This window comes from Mustelus asterias, chromosome 14 (assembly GCF_964213995.1).
Source record: "Mustelus asterias chromosome 14, sMusAst1.hap1.1, whole genome shotgun sequence".
Lineage (NCBI taxonomy): Eukaryota > Metazoa > Chordata > Chondrichthyes > Carcharhiniformes > Triakidae > Mustelus > Mustelus asterias.
Window position 1 is genome coordinate 87,160,174 of NC_135814.1, and position 15,952 is coordinate 87,176,125.

General features: G+C 45.0%; 1 protein-coding gene across 1 annotated transcript in view; it reads right to left on the reverse strand.

Moving 5' to 3' along the window:
• Positions 1 to 15,952, reverse strand: part of LOC144503844 (spermatogenesis-associated serine-rich protein 2-like) — a 150,929-nt gene that overhangs the window by 14,624 nt on the left and 120,353 nt on the right. Inside the window, exon 9 of the mRNA XM_078228806.1 lies at positions 2,251 to 2,360. Within this exon, the coding sequence (XP_078084932.1) occupies positions 2,251 to 2,360 (110 nt within the window). The remainder of the gene's footprint in view (positions 1 to 2,250; positions 2,361 to 15,952) is intronic.

Here is a 15,952-nt window from a genome sequence, read left to right on the forward strand (position 1 = left end):
AGAATGTTCCCGATGGAGGGGGAGTCCAGAACTGAGGATAAGGGGTAAACCTTTTAGGACTAAGGTGAGGAGAAATTTCTTCACTCAGAGGGTGGTAAATTATGGAATTCACTGCCACAGAATGTAGTTGAGGCCAAAACGTTGGAGGCGATTCTACCATCCCGCTGCGTTAATCTTTTAGCGCAGAGGGCCAGGGAAATCTTGCAGCGGATGATTCGCGGGATTCGCGCATGCATTTCCACTGCAATAGCGTCTGCCAGTGCCAGATTTTGGCGTCTGCCGGAAATATGGAAGGAGGCGGGGTAAGTATTCAAATCCGTATTTTAATGTAATTTAAGTGCTAATAGTGGGCCCAGGACTGAAGTCTCTGGGCTAGCTAGCATCTCCCTACCCTATCCCCTCTGCCAAAGTCTTCCACTCCAGTGGGGTTTAGAGTAGCCCCCCACTTTCGGGGAATGAATGGTCTGACCCATGATTTGAGTACAGGGGGGAGTTGGAGCTAGCCTGGGAATGGTCGGGGGGGCCAGCGATCGGGCTGAGGAAAGCTGGCATTGCGGGGGTCGCAGGGCTGGCCAGCAATTGAGGCCATCAGTGTGGGGCCACTGCGCATTTGCTGATCTCGGCACTGACAGATCGGCGCATGCAGTGGCCCGCTCAGCGTGCTGGTTTCAGTCTCTCCAGTGAGAATAAGCCTCACCCCCTGAAATTTACTGATATTCACGCTGGTGGTCTCTGCAGTGCACAGAGCTGTGCACAGGAAGATTCTTTTCTGAACTCCCACTGAAAAAGCCAGCGTGAATTCCTCCAGTTTTCCAGCGAATTTCACACTTAGAATTTTTGGGGGAGAATTCTGCCCTTTGTGCGATTTCAGGAAGGGATTAGATATAGCTCTTGGGGCTGAAGACATCAAGGGATATGGGGGGAAGGCTGGTTCAGGATATTGAATTTGATGAACGGCCATGATCAAAATGAATGGTGGAGCAGGCTCGAAGGACTGAGTGGCCTACTCCTGCTTCTAGTTTCTATGATTCTATGTTTCTATGTATAAAACTCCAATTGAAACACATGGGTAAGTCTTATAACCACCATAGGTTCCTCACTTTCATATTTCAACAGCCTCATGTTCATTTTGTGTAGACGTTTTGGGCGCCCATTTAAAAGCATTAAACATCATGGAGACCTCCTGAATTTTATCGGTCAGACACCCATTTTCAGGCAAGAAACAAATGACCAACAGTTAAACATTGCTCCCAACATTTTCTTTCACCTTCGTCAGTACAATGTAATTTAAATAGGTCAGGTTCCTGCATTCGTTGTACAATCTGCACCCCAAAACCAAATAGAATGGTGTGCAATTTTCAGAACTGTGAACTTCAAATGTTTTAGACAAGTTTGTTTTCGTCAACCCAAACTGAGTAATATTAGAAAATTCATTTGTTCTTCCTTGCTTAGCCAATCAACTTTTGCCCAACCTGTTGTCTCTGCTCACCATGCCTCCCAAATAGAATGGTTCTTATCATAGAATCCCTCCAGCGCAGAAAGAGACCATTCGGCCCATCAAGTCTGCACCGACCACAATGCCACCCAAGCTCTATTCCCGTAACCCCACATATTACCCTGTTGGTCCCCCTAATACTATGGAGCAATTTAGTTCGGCGAATCAACCTAACCAGCATGTCTTTCGGAGTGTGGGAGGAAACCGGAACACCAGGAGGAAACCCACGCAGACACGGGGAGAACGTGCAAACTCCACACAGACAGCGACCCAATCGAACCCGGGTCCCTGGTGCTCGGAATACCTCTGCAGTGACAAATGTTAAATGTTCTTGTGTGAAGTGTATTAACGTGACTGTAACAATTGTGCTGCTGATCGTTGTGAATGAGGCTGAAGGAAAGTTGTGTTCCAGTGACAGACAAGATGCACTAACCTATGATATGGCAGAATGCTGTAGGGAGGTGGTCTGTTAATGACACTACCTGTTAGGTTAAAGTATTTCTGTATCCTGCAAGATGCTTTTTGAGACAATGGATCAAAATAAAATGTTATTGTTCTTCAGTTGTAAAAAGAACTCGTCCAGAAAGTTACACCCGTCAATGTATGAGAGAACAGTGATAACAAAGCATTGAGTAAGGTTGCTGAGGCAGGGACGGAGAAGAAATCCGTTCTGCAGAATAAAGTTCTCCCTCACCTGACTGGTGCATTTCACTGCACTCCAGCAAAGCATTGCATTTGTGGTCCGTCTCACTCACCTTAATCTCTGCTCGAAGTTCAGCCAACTGGGATTCTGACATCTGGATGGCCACATCTGTCAACCTCTTCAGCTCCTCGGCTTTCCTCTGCCTTGCATTCAGGATCTCCACTGAGAAACATGACAGAAAAATAAGATGAATTAATAGAGGCACTTGAATTTTGAGCAGTATATGGTTAGTGGTTTATGCTGTGTCTCTGAACAACCCAGTCAGCAATTCACTCTATTTTGCCATGGTTAGAATTGGGTCGGTGCTGTTTCTCTATCAGAATTTATGCCTGTGAAGGTGAAAGTAGGTCTCTGCCATCATTGGAGATGGAAATATATGGAGCAGGTTTCTCCCATCAGTTGCTTAGTTGTCCACCCTTCACAACTAGATGTGCGTACTTGTCCTTGTCCTCATTTTCATCAGTCTACTTGTTGCATGAGTATTTATCAATGAAAGTGTTGGTAGGACTGAGGAGCAAAGTTCTGTCTTCAGACAGAAGACAATCTCCATCATGTTGTTTGGCACATCAATGGATGAAGGATCATCTCGACCTGAAAACTTAACTCTGATTCTTTCACCACAGATGCTGCCTGACTCACTGGGTGGAATTTTCCCATCCTGCCCGCCATGGGGATCGTAGCGGGGGGGCAGGACCATGGAAAGGTCCGTTGACTTCAGGCGGGATTTTCTGGTTTTGGGGCTAGCATGGCCAGAACGACCCGCCCACCGAATATTTCCAGTGTTTCCTGTTTTTATTTCTGAGAACTAGAATCTACAGTATTGTGTATTTGTATTATGTGGCACTACCATCATGCTAAAACAGATAGTTTCAGAATGGATCGAACAGCCCAAAACAGTGGTGTTGTTGACCATCAGGGAGCAGAAGGATTGCATTCCTCCATAGAGCAGAGGTTTCTGCCTCACGTTGGTACTTTCCCCACCTGCCGCAGGCACAGAATGTCAGTTATGTACTTCAGGTTTGGTTTCATTGGTCAGAACATTGAGTACAGGATTTGGGACATCTTGTTGAAGTTGTACAATACATTAATAAGGCCACACTTGGAATACTGTGTAGAGATCTGGTCACCCTATTATAGAAAGGATATTATTAAACTAGAAAGAGTGCAGAAAAGATTTACTCAGATGCTACCAGGACTTGATGGTTTGAGTTATAAGGAGAGGCTCAATAGACTGGGACTTTTTTCCCTGGAGGGCAGGAGACTTAGGGGTGATTTTATAGAGGTCTATAAAATAATGAGGGGCATAGATGAGGTAGATAGTCAACATATTTTCCCAAAGGCAGGGGAGTCTAAAATTAGAGGGCATAGGTTTAAGGTGAGAGGGGAGAGATTCAAAAGGGTTCAGAGGAACAATGTTTTCACTCACAGGTTGGTGAGTGCCTGGAATGAGCTGCCAGAGGTAGTAAAAGAGGCGGGTACAATTTTGTCTTTTAAAAGGCATTTGGACAGTTTCATGGGTAAGACAGGTATAGAGGGATATAGACCAAATATGGGCAATTGGGACTAGCTTAGTGGTAAAAGCTGGTGGCATAGACAAGTTGGGCCAAAGGGCCTGTTTCCATGCTGTAAAACTGGATGACTCTATGAGGTCTTAGCCTGCTCAGTCAGCAGTGAGGTTATTGCAGCTGAGCAGCTAGAAAATAAAACTAATAGCCTTGTGAAGAAAGGAAGAGGAAAACATCAAGGTCTAAGTTTGACAAAGTCTGATCCCTCTCCATGCCTAGGCAGCACGAGTGGGTAATGATGCCCCTATTAGTTCATTCGATAAGTATCAGTAGTTGAAAATCTATGCTTGTAAACTTATTATAGTCGATATATAAGCATGTAATGTAAGCATGTAAGCATTCCCTTGTGACACAGTGGAAGAGAATCAGTGCTGTAGCAGTCATAAGTATTTAAGGTTTTGGGGGATTTGATTTAAAGATAAAGTTATTGGGAGGAATTTTCCTGTCCCTTCCACCATGGGAATTGTAGTGGGTGGGGGGGGACATACAAAGATCCGTTGACCTCGGGAGGGATTTTACGGTTTCGGAGCGAGCACGGCCAGAAAATCCCACCCGCTGTGTCAATCAATTGACTGGAGCAAAGATCTCGGTCAACACAACTGAACTACACTTGGCAGTGGACAATAAAGTGTCAGACTCAGTGTAGATCTGGGCCTTTGCTGTCCTTAATGCATCTTTCAAATGATGCTCAACATGGAGAGCATCGATTCATCAGCTGACAGAGGGCGGTATGCGGTAATTAGCAAGAAATGTTTCTGCCTATATTTGAGCTGATGAAATGAGTTAATGCTGGGGATTTCCAGAACCAGTCCCAGTAAATACCACTCCGCTGCCAGGTCTAGTGAATTTGTCCTGCTGTTGGGTTAGGACACAGCCAGATATGGTAATGGAGGTGTCAGGCTGAATGGCTGTAGGCTATGATTTGATGAGTATGACTATGGCCAAGCTAGTCTGTGGAACAGCTGTCCCAATTTTGGCACATCTCCAGATGTTCATGAGAAGGACTTTGCAAGGTCGATTGAACTGGATGCAGCTTTGCTATATCTGGTACCTAGGTTGATTCCAGGTGGTCTTATCTGACATTTTCATTGCAATTTGATACAATTGAGTGGCTTGTTAGTTAAGATGAACCACACTGCTATGGGTCTGGAGTCACGTTTAGGGTAGACCAGGTAAAGACGGCTTAATTCCTTCCCTATCAGATATTGTGAACCAGATGGGTTTTCACGACAATCCAATAGTTTAATATTTGCACTCTTTACCAAAATACCTTTTGAATTCCATCTGTTAGAGCACTATATTTTGTTATTTAACTGAATATTTAGAATATTAAGGGTGGAATTCTCCCACCTGGGACCATCAGGGAAAGCACGGTGGCACAGTGGTTAGCACTGTTGCCTCACAGCGCTAGGGACCTGGGTTCAATTCTGGCCTCGAGTCACTGCCTGTGTGGAGTTTGCACATTGTCCCTGTGTCTGCATGGGTTTCCTCCGGGTGCTCCGGTTTCCTCCCACAGTGCAAAGATATGCCGGTTAGGTTGATTTGGCCATGCTGAATTTCCCCTTAGTGTAGGAGGATTAGCAGGTTACATACGTGGGATAGGGCCTGTGTGGGATTGTTGTTAGTGCAGGCTCAATTGGCCTCCTTCTGCATTGTAGGGACTCTATGAACACAATATAATTCTAAGCCCCATGATAGGGGCAAGAACATAAAGGGTTTCCTGTCGTGGAGGCTGGCGAGAAACCATGCCATATCTTCCGGCTCTGACCTCATTAATTATTCACCTGAGGGGCTTTGCACCATGTTCCGTGGCTGGGGAAACATGATGGCATGAGTCCCACCATCATCTCCGGGTGCCATGTTGAAAAGACGTCCATCATCACTGATCCATTGTTGAAGAAAGAAGGTGGATCTCCTGAAAACCTTCAGGAACACACTGAAGCTAGAAGGTGGACTACCTCATGACACTAAATCTGACAGATCCACCTGTAGATGCTCCCCCCCACTCACTGCTGTGGTGTTCTGGGATCCACAGTTGCTGGCGGCCTCCATTCTGAAACCCAGAGGTAGCCCCAGGCATTGTTCAGGTGAGTCGTGACCTCAGCACGCCACAATGTGCCAGCATGTCACTGGCATCGTAGAGAATTAGAATTAGCAGAGGGGGAAGGTTCCGGTTGGGCCTTCAGCTGCAAACCATTGGCAGGATGCAAATGAGTTTCACCCCGGCATCCAGCGGGTTTCCTGATCCATCGTGATGGTCACCAGCGGAAGATCCTGCAGGAAATTCACGGCAGCACGAAACCAACAGTTGGACTCCTGCCGAATTCTTCTCTCCTCCTCCTCCCCCCCCCCCCCCCCCCCCGCACCCCCCCAACCCCATTGAACCCACCGGTGGACCATCGGAAAATTTCACCGTAAAGTTTTACCTAACTAGATTAAATATCAGGAACAACATCCAATCCAATCCACAACTAAATGTTTTGAATTTCTTCCACTTCTAAACAAAAGTATCAGTGGGGGGTATTTTCCGCTCTCGTTTTCAGGGGGCAGTATCAGCAGCGGGAATGGAAAATCCCACGGGGATTCCAAAACATAATTGACACCAGCGGGACTTCCTGTAGCAATTGTCCCCATCCGCCACCAATGTCATATCAGGAATCCAACAGCGAATGTCAGGGTCCTCAATAGATTACACTTAAACATCATTACCAGGTCTCGATGCCTGGTAACCCCCTCCCCCCCTCCCACCCCACCCCACTGGTTAGATTGTCCATTCATGTCAGCATGAGGAGTCATGGCAGATCTCCCACAGCATGTTCCTGGCAAACAGAACCTACCAGAAGAGTTCAGGTGATGCTAAGCTCAGGGAGAGGGTCAAGCCTGAGCACTGCCCCCGGCACTGTCTGAGCACTGCCCCCTGGCACTGCCTGGGAACTGTCCCCTGGCACTGTCTGAGCACTGCCCCCTGGCACTGCCTGGGAACTGTCCCCTGGCACTGTCTGAGCACTGCCTTCTGGCACTGCCTGGGAACTGTCCCCTGGCACTGTCTGAGCACTGCCTTCTGGCACTGCCTGGGAACTGTCCCCTGGCACTGTCTGAGCACTGCCCTCTGGCACTGCCTGAGAACTGTCACTGGCACTACCGAGGGGAAGTGTCTTGTGGGGATGTGTTGTTATTTGGGAGAGGTAGTAGTTGGGGTGAGGTTGGTGTTCGTGGGCAGGGGAATTCTACTTTTGATTTTTGGTCTCGGGCACCCTATAAAAAAGGCACCCCCAGTTTTTCAAACCTACGTTGCTAGTGGGATGGGCTTAATCAGGATCTGTCCTGCCTGTATGACGTTGTGGGACCCGCCCCTCCATTTTCCTTTTGGCTGTGCGCCAAACAATACAGAAGTCCCGCTGGTGTCAATGTGGGGAAATCCGCCATTGGGGCTGGCAGCTTCCTTGCTGTCTTTCCCGCCCACTGCGCCACTCTGCCCATCTTTGAGAAAATTCTGCCCGGTGTCAAAAATTCATTGATGGTTTTGAAATTAAACTGTAACACTATATTCTACACCCTATCCTGTTCCTTTTCCCCTATGTACTCTATGAACGGTATGCTTTGTTTGTATAGCATCCAAGAAACAATATTTTTCATGTATCCCAGTACATGTGACAATAATAAATCAAATCAAATCACATTATTGATTAGTAGGGAAAGGGAGATAAAAATAATTCTGCTAACGCATTCTGCTAACGCATCTGTTGCACATTTATACAAGCACTAACAAAAACAATAAACTTTGCATGTAAAGCTAGTTTGGATTCTTAACTCATTTATGGTGTGACTCCCAACTGACACCATTTTACAAGATGTATCCGTTTGTTACGTGCTGAAAACTGTACCAGGAATGTCTGTATATTGTGGGAAGTGTTCAAATGTTCATAAGAACCAGATGTGTCTTGTGCTGGCACACAAACTGCTAGAATTGGGACACATTTACAAATGCATCCACATGTCATCCAATTCAGGTCACTGGGTTTGTTTGAGAATATATGAAAAGTCAAAAGTTGAGAAGAAGTCATTTGAACACATTTGAAGTCACCACTCTCCCCAACTCTGTTCTTCAATTCTTCATCGTGATACCTAATTTTAATTACTCAGTGTGTTGTCCTAATTATCTCAGTTGCTAGGCTATTGCAAAAATCTAATTTTGAGTCAGGATTTTTTTCTCCTGCTATCTGTTCCGAACATATGTTTCGCAAATGTCCATTTATGTCTTCTGGCCCTATTTTTCCGGCACATTTAAGATTGTGACTGCAACATGTTCCCAACAATCTGTAAAATAGTATTCAGGAGGGAGAAGTGAACAAAATACTAATAAGTTCAAGAATAATTATCCAAACTTTCTCGTACATAACTCTAAAACCTCAACTGCCAAATTTCTACAAGGTTTTTCAAAAAAATGCAAGAATTACAGCCAAGTAACAGATTACACACTCATGACCATAGCAAATTACTCTCTTATCTATTGCCAAGTCCTTTAAGTGATTATAAAGCAGCCTCTGTTACAATCAGGGCAATTGATAAAGTTTAAAGTTTATTTATTAGTGTCACAAGCGGGCTTACATGCAATGAAGTTACTGTGAAAATCCCCCAGTTGCCACACTCCGGCGCCTATTCGGGTACACTGAGGGGGAATTTAGCATGGCCAATACATCTAGCCAGCATGTCTTTCAGACCGTGGGAGGAAACTGGAGCACCCGGAGGAAACACACGCAGACACGGGGAGAACGTGAAAAATTTGCACAGACAGTGACCCAAGCTGGGAATTGAACCCGGGTCACAGTAAAGAGATAATAGCAGAAACCAAACAATTCGAATATGTCCTTTGTGTTCATTTATCCCTTTCTTTTACCCTTGTTTTCTCATGAACCAGCTGTGTATTCTGAAATGTCATTTCGCATAATATACGACTTCTCTATTTGATACAGACACATTCAATGCTTTCCACTCTATTGGTCTTGTGTTTGGTACTTGCCAGAAATGCTCTCCATGCCACATAACTAATCTGTGCTCTGTAGGACTATATGAAAAAATTGGGCCATTGATCAGTGCCAATTCTTCACTACAACAGTCCAAAACAAATCTTTTGCCTTCCCATAGCCCAGTATCTTCCTCTGTTTTGAATGTTTAATTGCTGTTCTCTTAAAAGATATTAAAACATTCCATGCGCTAACAATTATAGCAGTGAATACAGTTCAGAAACATTTCATGAGCTGTGAAGTGCTTTCATATGTCCTGAGGTCATGAAAGGCAGTGTATAAATATAATTTATTTCTTTTACTTCATAAAAGAGTTTCTCCGAATCACTCACTGCCAATTTTAAACTGGTGCCTTGTCACTGACTTCCAAAGAAGACAGGCAGGTTTTTTCCAAAATTCTTTGTCATTTAAAAAGTCTCTATTTCTTGAGTTATGATTATTGAGAGATCTCCTCCTTTCATCCTTCCATGTGATTAATTATTAGCAGCTTCAGAGAACTGCATTTTTCTCATGTTACTTAATGAAATGACACGCAGATGTAAAGTTGTGTTCGTTGTACAAAGCAGCTGCTTTGTGATCAACTGCAGTCAGGCCAATTCTTACATGCTTATTAAGAAGCATGCAAAAAGCTCAGACTTAAGTAGGGAGTCTGTTCTCAGGTAAACCCTTCATGATTGCATTCATAGAATAGAATAGAATAGAATAGAACCCCAACAGTGCAGAAGGAGGCCATTCAGCACATCGGGCCAGCACCAGCAACAATCCCACCCAGACCTTATCCCCGTAACCCCACATGTTTACCCTACTAATCCCCCCTGACATCCCCCTAACACTAAGGAGCAATTTAGCATGGCCAACCAATCTAATCTGCACAGTTTTGGACTGTGGGAGGAAACCGGAGCACCCGGAGGAAACCCACGCAGACATGGGGAGAATGTGCAAACTCCACACAATCACCCAAGAATTGAACCCAGGTCCCTGGCACTGTGAGGCAGCAGTGCTAACCACTGGGCCACCCTGCCACCCCTAAGGACTCTATTACACGTAAGTAAAACATTGATAAAGTGTTTTAAAGCTCTTTATTTGAAGACATCTACTATGATAGCCTTTTAAAATATTCACTTCTCGCTGCCCCCCCAAATCTTCTAACCTCGCAGACCTCCATTTTTCTCCCTCCCTTCTCGTCCTTTCTTCTGATCTCAAAGGAAGGCTGAGAATTAGGAGCAGAAGTAGGTAATTCAGCCCTTCGAGCAACATCCTATCACTGATCAAGAAGCATTGTCACTCAAACACAGCCTCCTGCCCAGACACTGGTACTGTGTGCCCTTTATAATTTTGTACAGTGTCTGATTCTGCATGTGCTGAGTCACGGGTATAATGCTTCAGCAATGCAAATGGTGGCACGATGGTTAGCACTGCTGTCTCACAGCGCCAGGGACCCGAGTTCAATTCCGACCTTGGGTGGCTGGGAGGAACGGGTTCGGCTCCAATGTGACACAAAACATCAGAGTTTGAAGGCCATTCTTTGCAGCATGGGAATGAGGCCTAGCTCCCTGCCAGCACTTGGAGACTCAGCTGCAGTGTCCGGTGGCCAACATTTCAGCTTCCACTGGAGCAAAGGGGCTGCAGTGGAAGCTTGAACAGTCATGAGATCCATGCAGGCTCAGATTTCTGCCAACAAAACAGCGGCTGTCAGTTCTCAAAGGCTCTGACAGACATCCAGGAACCTGTACTCGTGCAGATTACTAGCACTGCTGAGACATCACTCTACGGGAGTGGCAATGGCTCCATGGGACATCTCTCTCAGGATGCCAGCATTCATTCTCCCATCACTTCACCAGTGCACTTGCTGTTGCCTCACAGCCAGCTAGTCCAGACTGCCCAGTCCATGCTGAGGTGGGACATCTGAGGCTAGACCCTCATGGCTCAGAATTACTCTGGGGTATTGTGTAAAGCAATCTGCAGTTTCTCCCAGGAAAAGTCAGCTGCCTTCCACCAGCCATGCTGCAGTCACTCAGGTAGCACTAGAGGCACTATTGCATGAGGCAAGATGAGGGTACTACAAAAAGGAAATGGTTCAGTTTTGCTTTTATGCGCCGTTTGATAAAGATGCTATGGTAAGTTCTTTTTGCTATTACTGGAAGGTTTCAGCCAAAAGGACATTGTGATAGAACGTACTTGTAAACATGGCACCCAGATATGACATCAAATTCAACCCATCACGGAAGTCAGCACAAACACCTGGACGTCTAATTAATGTAGTCAGAGCCAGAAGATATGGCATGTTTTCCCATCAGCCTTCACAGCAGGAATCATTCCCCGTCCCTACTCCCACCATGGGGCTTAGTCCCAAATGCAAGAATTCCACCATGTGTGGTCTGTAAATGTCTGTTCATTGCAATGCAGTTGAATACATTTTCCTGGAAATATTTCCAGGATTAATGGGCTTCAAGAGGGTTAAAGGATGAAGCATAACCCTTTGACTGAATGAAGAAAATGCTGATCTAGATTCTGAGCACAATCTGAGTTTCCACACTTCTTGTAAATGCAGCATCTTTCAAAATCTATTACGCCTTGGTTGACTCTGAATCACAAGATACTACGTTCAAAAACCACTCCAGGACCTGAGCACAAAATGCAGGCTGACTACATTCCAGTGCAGGACTGAGGGAATGTGGCATGGATGGAGTGTTGTCCATCAGATGTGAGATTAAACTGAGGCCTTATCTGTCCTCTCGAATGGCATTAAAAGATCCAATCGCACTATCTTGAAGAAGATTATATTCACTGGTCAGGATTATATTCACTGGAGTTTAGAAGAGTGAGAGGAGATCCCCTAGAAACTTAGAAAGTTCTAACAGGATTATCAGGGTAGATTCAGAAAGAATGTTCCCAATGGTTGGGGAGTCCAGAACTAGGGGTCATAGTTCGATGATAAGGGGTAAACCTTTTAGGACTGAGGTGAGGAGAAATGTCTTCACCCAGAGGGTGGTAAATGTGTGGGATTCACTACCACAGAATGTAGTTGAGGCCAAAACATTGCCTGATTTCAGGAAGGAATTAGATATAGTTCTTGGGGCTAAAGGGATCAAGGGATATGGGGGGAAGGGGGATCCGGATATTGAATTTGATGATCAGCCATGATCAAAATGAATGGTGGAGCAGGCTCGAAGGGCTGAATGGCCTACTCCTGCCTCTAGTTTCTATATTTCTATGTAAGAACAAAGAAGTTACCACTTGTGTTCTGACCAATATTTATCCCTCAGTCAACATCACCAAAAGAGATAATCTCAGATTGTTGTTTATAGAAGCTTGCTGCGCACAAATCAACTGCCATATTTCCTGTATTACAACAGTGATCAGATATCAAAAGTGCTCTCGAGTCTAACCCCAACATTGTTATCAAACCCACTGACAAGGGCAGTGCTGTTGTTGACTGGCACACAAACCTCTACCTTGCAGAGGCTGAGCAACATCTCAGACATTTCTTCCTACCTCCCCCGGACCATGACCCCATTACTGAACATCAAGCCATTGTTTCCAGGATCTCATCTCCTCTGAAGATGTTCCCTCCACAGCCTTTAACCTCATCGTCCTCAACCCTCCCAGCCTATTTCCCTTCTTCCCAAAATCCACAAAGCCTGTTCCTTCCCCACTGAACTTTATTCTCCCCTTTGGTTTTTTTGTACCACCTACACTATGCCTCTTCTCTCACCCCATGTCATTTAAACAATCCCCAGTTTCCTGACCTGAATTGCCACCTCTTCATTATGGACATCAAAATCAATAATAAGATATTTTATTGTTACATAAAGAAAAGCAATGTTGGCCCACTGAAGATGGGGATATTGTCAATGACTATGGGAAGATAGCAGACAATTTGAATAATTTGTCTCAGTACTTGCAGTAGAAAAGGAGGATAGCTTGCCAGAAGTCCTGAGGAAACTAATAGTGGATCGGGAACAGGGTCTAAATCAAATTAATGTAAGTAAAACATTGATAATGAGGAAATGAATGGAACTAAAGAGTGACAAATCCCCAGGACCTGACAGTTTTCATCCGAGGATGTTGAAGGAAGTAAGGGAGCACATTGTTGTTACCTTAACTATAATCTTTCAGAGTTCCTTAGATTCAGGACTCGTCCCTCTGGATTGGAAAATTGCTCATGTCACTCCGCTTTTTAGGAAGGATGGAAGAGGAACGCCAGGGAATTACAGATTGGTTAGCCTAACATCTGTGGTGGGGACATTATTGGAGTCTATTGTTGTTGTGGATTTCAGGAAGGGAGCTATACTCCCTGACTGGATAGGGAATTCACAGACATAGCTAGATGGCAGAATTGATATATATCTTGGTGCTGAAACCTGGGATCCCTTGCAGAGCAAGATTTCACTTGAAGATGTTAAAACAAAGACGAAGGGCTGGGCTGATTTAAAATACAAACAGGTATGCAGTGAGAGATGCGAAATAAACATCTGTGTATTTGAACACAATCAGAACTGTCTGGAAATTCAGAGTACTATGAGGGGTTATAGTTACAAGGCCATGAAGTGTTTGGAAATTGACAATGGAGGTATATTAATACTTAACGGATCTCGGCTCTGTACGTTAACAGCTAATCAGGAGCAATTAACATATACCCTAGACCTATCAAAACCAGAATTCTGCTATGTAACTTCATTGAATATCTCACGGTCAACAATCTCTGAGCATTGAACCCAACCCCCGGGACGATGGGCAGGATTTTACACCCTCACTCGTCCTGAAGCTGTAAAATCCCACCTGAGGTCAACGGACCTTTCCATGGTCCACCCCTTGCCCCTTTCGATTCCCTTGGTGAGTGGGCCAGTAAAATTCCAGCCGATGTGTTTCAACGGGACAGGGCGCAAGAGTCACATTGTAAGAACTTGTTAATGGCCTTTCTCTGCAGAAGTGGCTCTTTCTGATAGATCACAGGGGTGATTTTCCAGCCTCGCCGCTCCTGACGCAGATCGCGCCAATCCTGGAAAATAGCGTGTGGGTCTAAAGGTCGGTTGTGCACCCAGTGCCAAATGGTTTGCAATTGTCCCGGTCCCTTTCTACTGGTGCAAACCAGATTGCAAAGCTGATTAGCATTTTTAAAGTAGAATTTATAGAATTTCTACAGTGCAGAAGGAGGCCATTCGGCTCATCAAGCCTGCACCAACAACAATCCCACCCAGACCCCACGTATTTACCCTGCTACCCCCCTGACACTAAGGGGCAATTTAGTGTGGCCAGTCAACCTAACACACATATCTTTTGGAGTGTGGGAGGAAACCGGAGCACCCGGAGGAAACCCACGCAGACACGCGAAGAACATACAGACTCCACACGGACAGTGGCCTGAGGCTGGAATTGAACCCAGGTCCCTGGCACTGTGAGGCAGCAGTGCTAACCACTGTGCCACTGTGCTATTTAATAGCTGAGATTCTCTCAGCTCCCGGGACATTCTGACCCGGGGGTGAGACCAGCGAGAATCACTACTGCTCTCCACTAGATGAGACCAGGCGCGATGGCCACACCGGGAGGGGCTTGGAGGCCATGAATGTGATGTTTTAAAATAAAATACAATGCTGATGTTGAGCCACTTAGTTTTCTTTTGCGAAACACCTCGCTATATAACAACATGTACATTTGAACTGCTAAATGAGATGGTTTTTTCTGAAGAAACACACCTTTCTTGTGTTGAGGCAGAGGAGATTAAAGCAAACTGGGCACATGAGACAGATGCAGCCAATAAAGTTTGTGCAACATCTATTTAAAGAAAAATAACATTTTGAGCCAGAATACATGGAAGGCTGAGAAAAATGTGGAGAGTGGTGCCAGAGAACTGTAAAAACGGAGTCAGGTCAACTGAGGACACAGCATGATGGCGCCAATGTGTTTCTGAGGCAGTACCTAATCAAGCAGCTGGAATGATTTTTTGTTCACTTGTTAAAGCAAGCGAAACTAATGAAAGAGGGATTCATTTGCCCTAAATAAGCAACTCTTTAAAGGACTTGACAAGCTAGTGAGTGTAAAAGTGCTGAGGTACAAAATGTCTCCATTTCTGTACTGTATGTAGTTAAACATCCTGGTGATATAATAGCCCCTCTCTCTTAACATTTCTGATGCATCACCTTACATTTAATTTCCAAATGTACACAGAAAATATAAAGGGGTAGAAATCGCTCCTTATTGCATCTGTTTTATGACATGGCAAGAGTCAATTTCAGGGATTGACATGTCGTGAGAGTTATTGACAGGATGGAAATGGAGAGGATGTTTCCTCTTGTCACAGAATCTAGAACTTAGGGTCACTGTTTAAAAATAAGACATCGCTCATTTAAAACGGAGATGCGGAGAAATGTTTTCTCTCAGAGGGTCGCGAGTCTCTGGAACTCTTCCTCAAAAGTCGGTGGAAGCAAAGTCTTTGAATATTTTTAAGGCAGAACCGGATAGATTCTTGATTAACAAGGGGGAGAAAGATTATTGGCAGCAGACATAATGGGGCAAATCCTACTAAGTCGGGTTGTGGTTACAATCAGATCAGTCACGATCTTACTGAATGGTGGGGCAGGTTCGAGGAGCCGAGTGGCCTACCCCTGCTCCTAATTCGTATGTTGTATGCTCCCAAAAGAATATTCAGATGTTTCAGTCTTCCTGATGGGGACGGATATCTGCTTTAGCCCTCTTGCTTTTGGACAGTAAACCTCCACTCTGGATTCTTAAAACAACCACTATCAAAAAATAACTATTTTTTAAAAATAAAGAAACCCATTGTTGTGGAGCAAGGGGGAGCAGGAATGCTCTGTGCCTTTCCAGTATAAGGATTGCGTTGGCAGGCTTCAGTTATGGGAGCCCAACCTGCCCAGATAAGGAGCCCTGTTACCCCTGGCCATTGGCAGCAACATGTGGTAGATTGGGCTCTCTGACGCTCAGGAGAGTGGCTGTGAGGACGTCCTCTGTGAGGGACGCTTGCAGTATAATTTCTGAGGAGGATCCACCTGGTTGTATGGTGGAAATTAACTTTCAGGAATGGCATGTAGTTCAGACATAAGATAGGAAAAAAACCCTTGTAACTTTCATGCGATTAGACATTACGGTGCTCATTGTTGGAAGCGCTTCAGAGTTTATGCAGTGTGATGAAGAACTGTGTTAATAT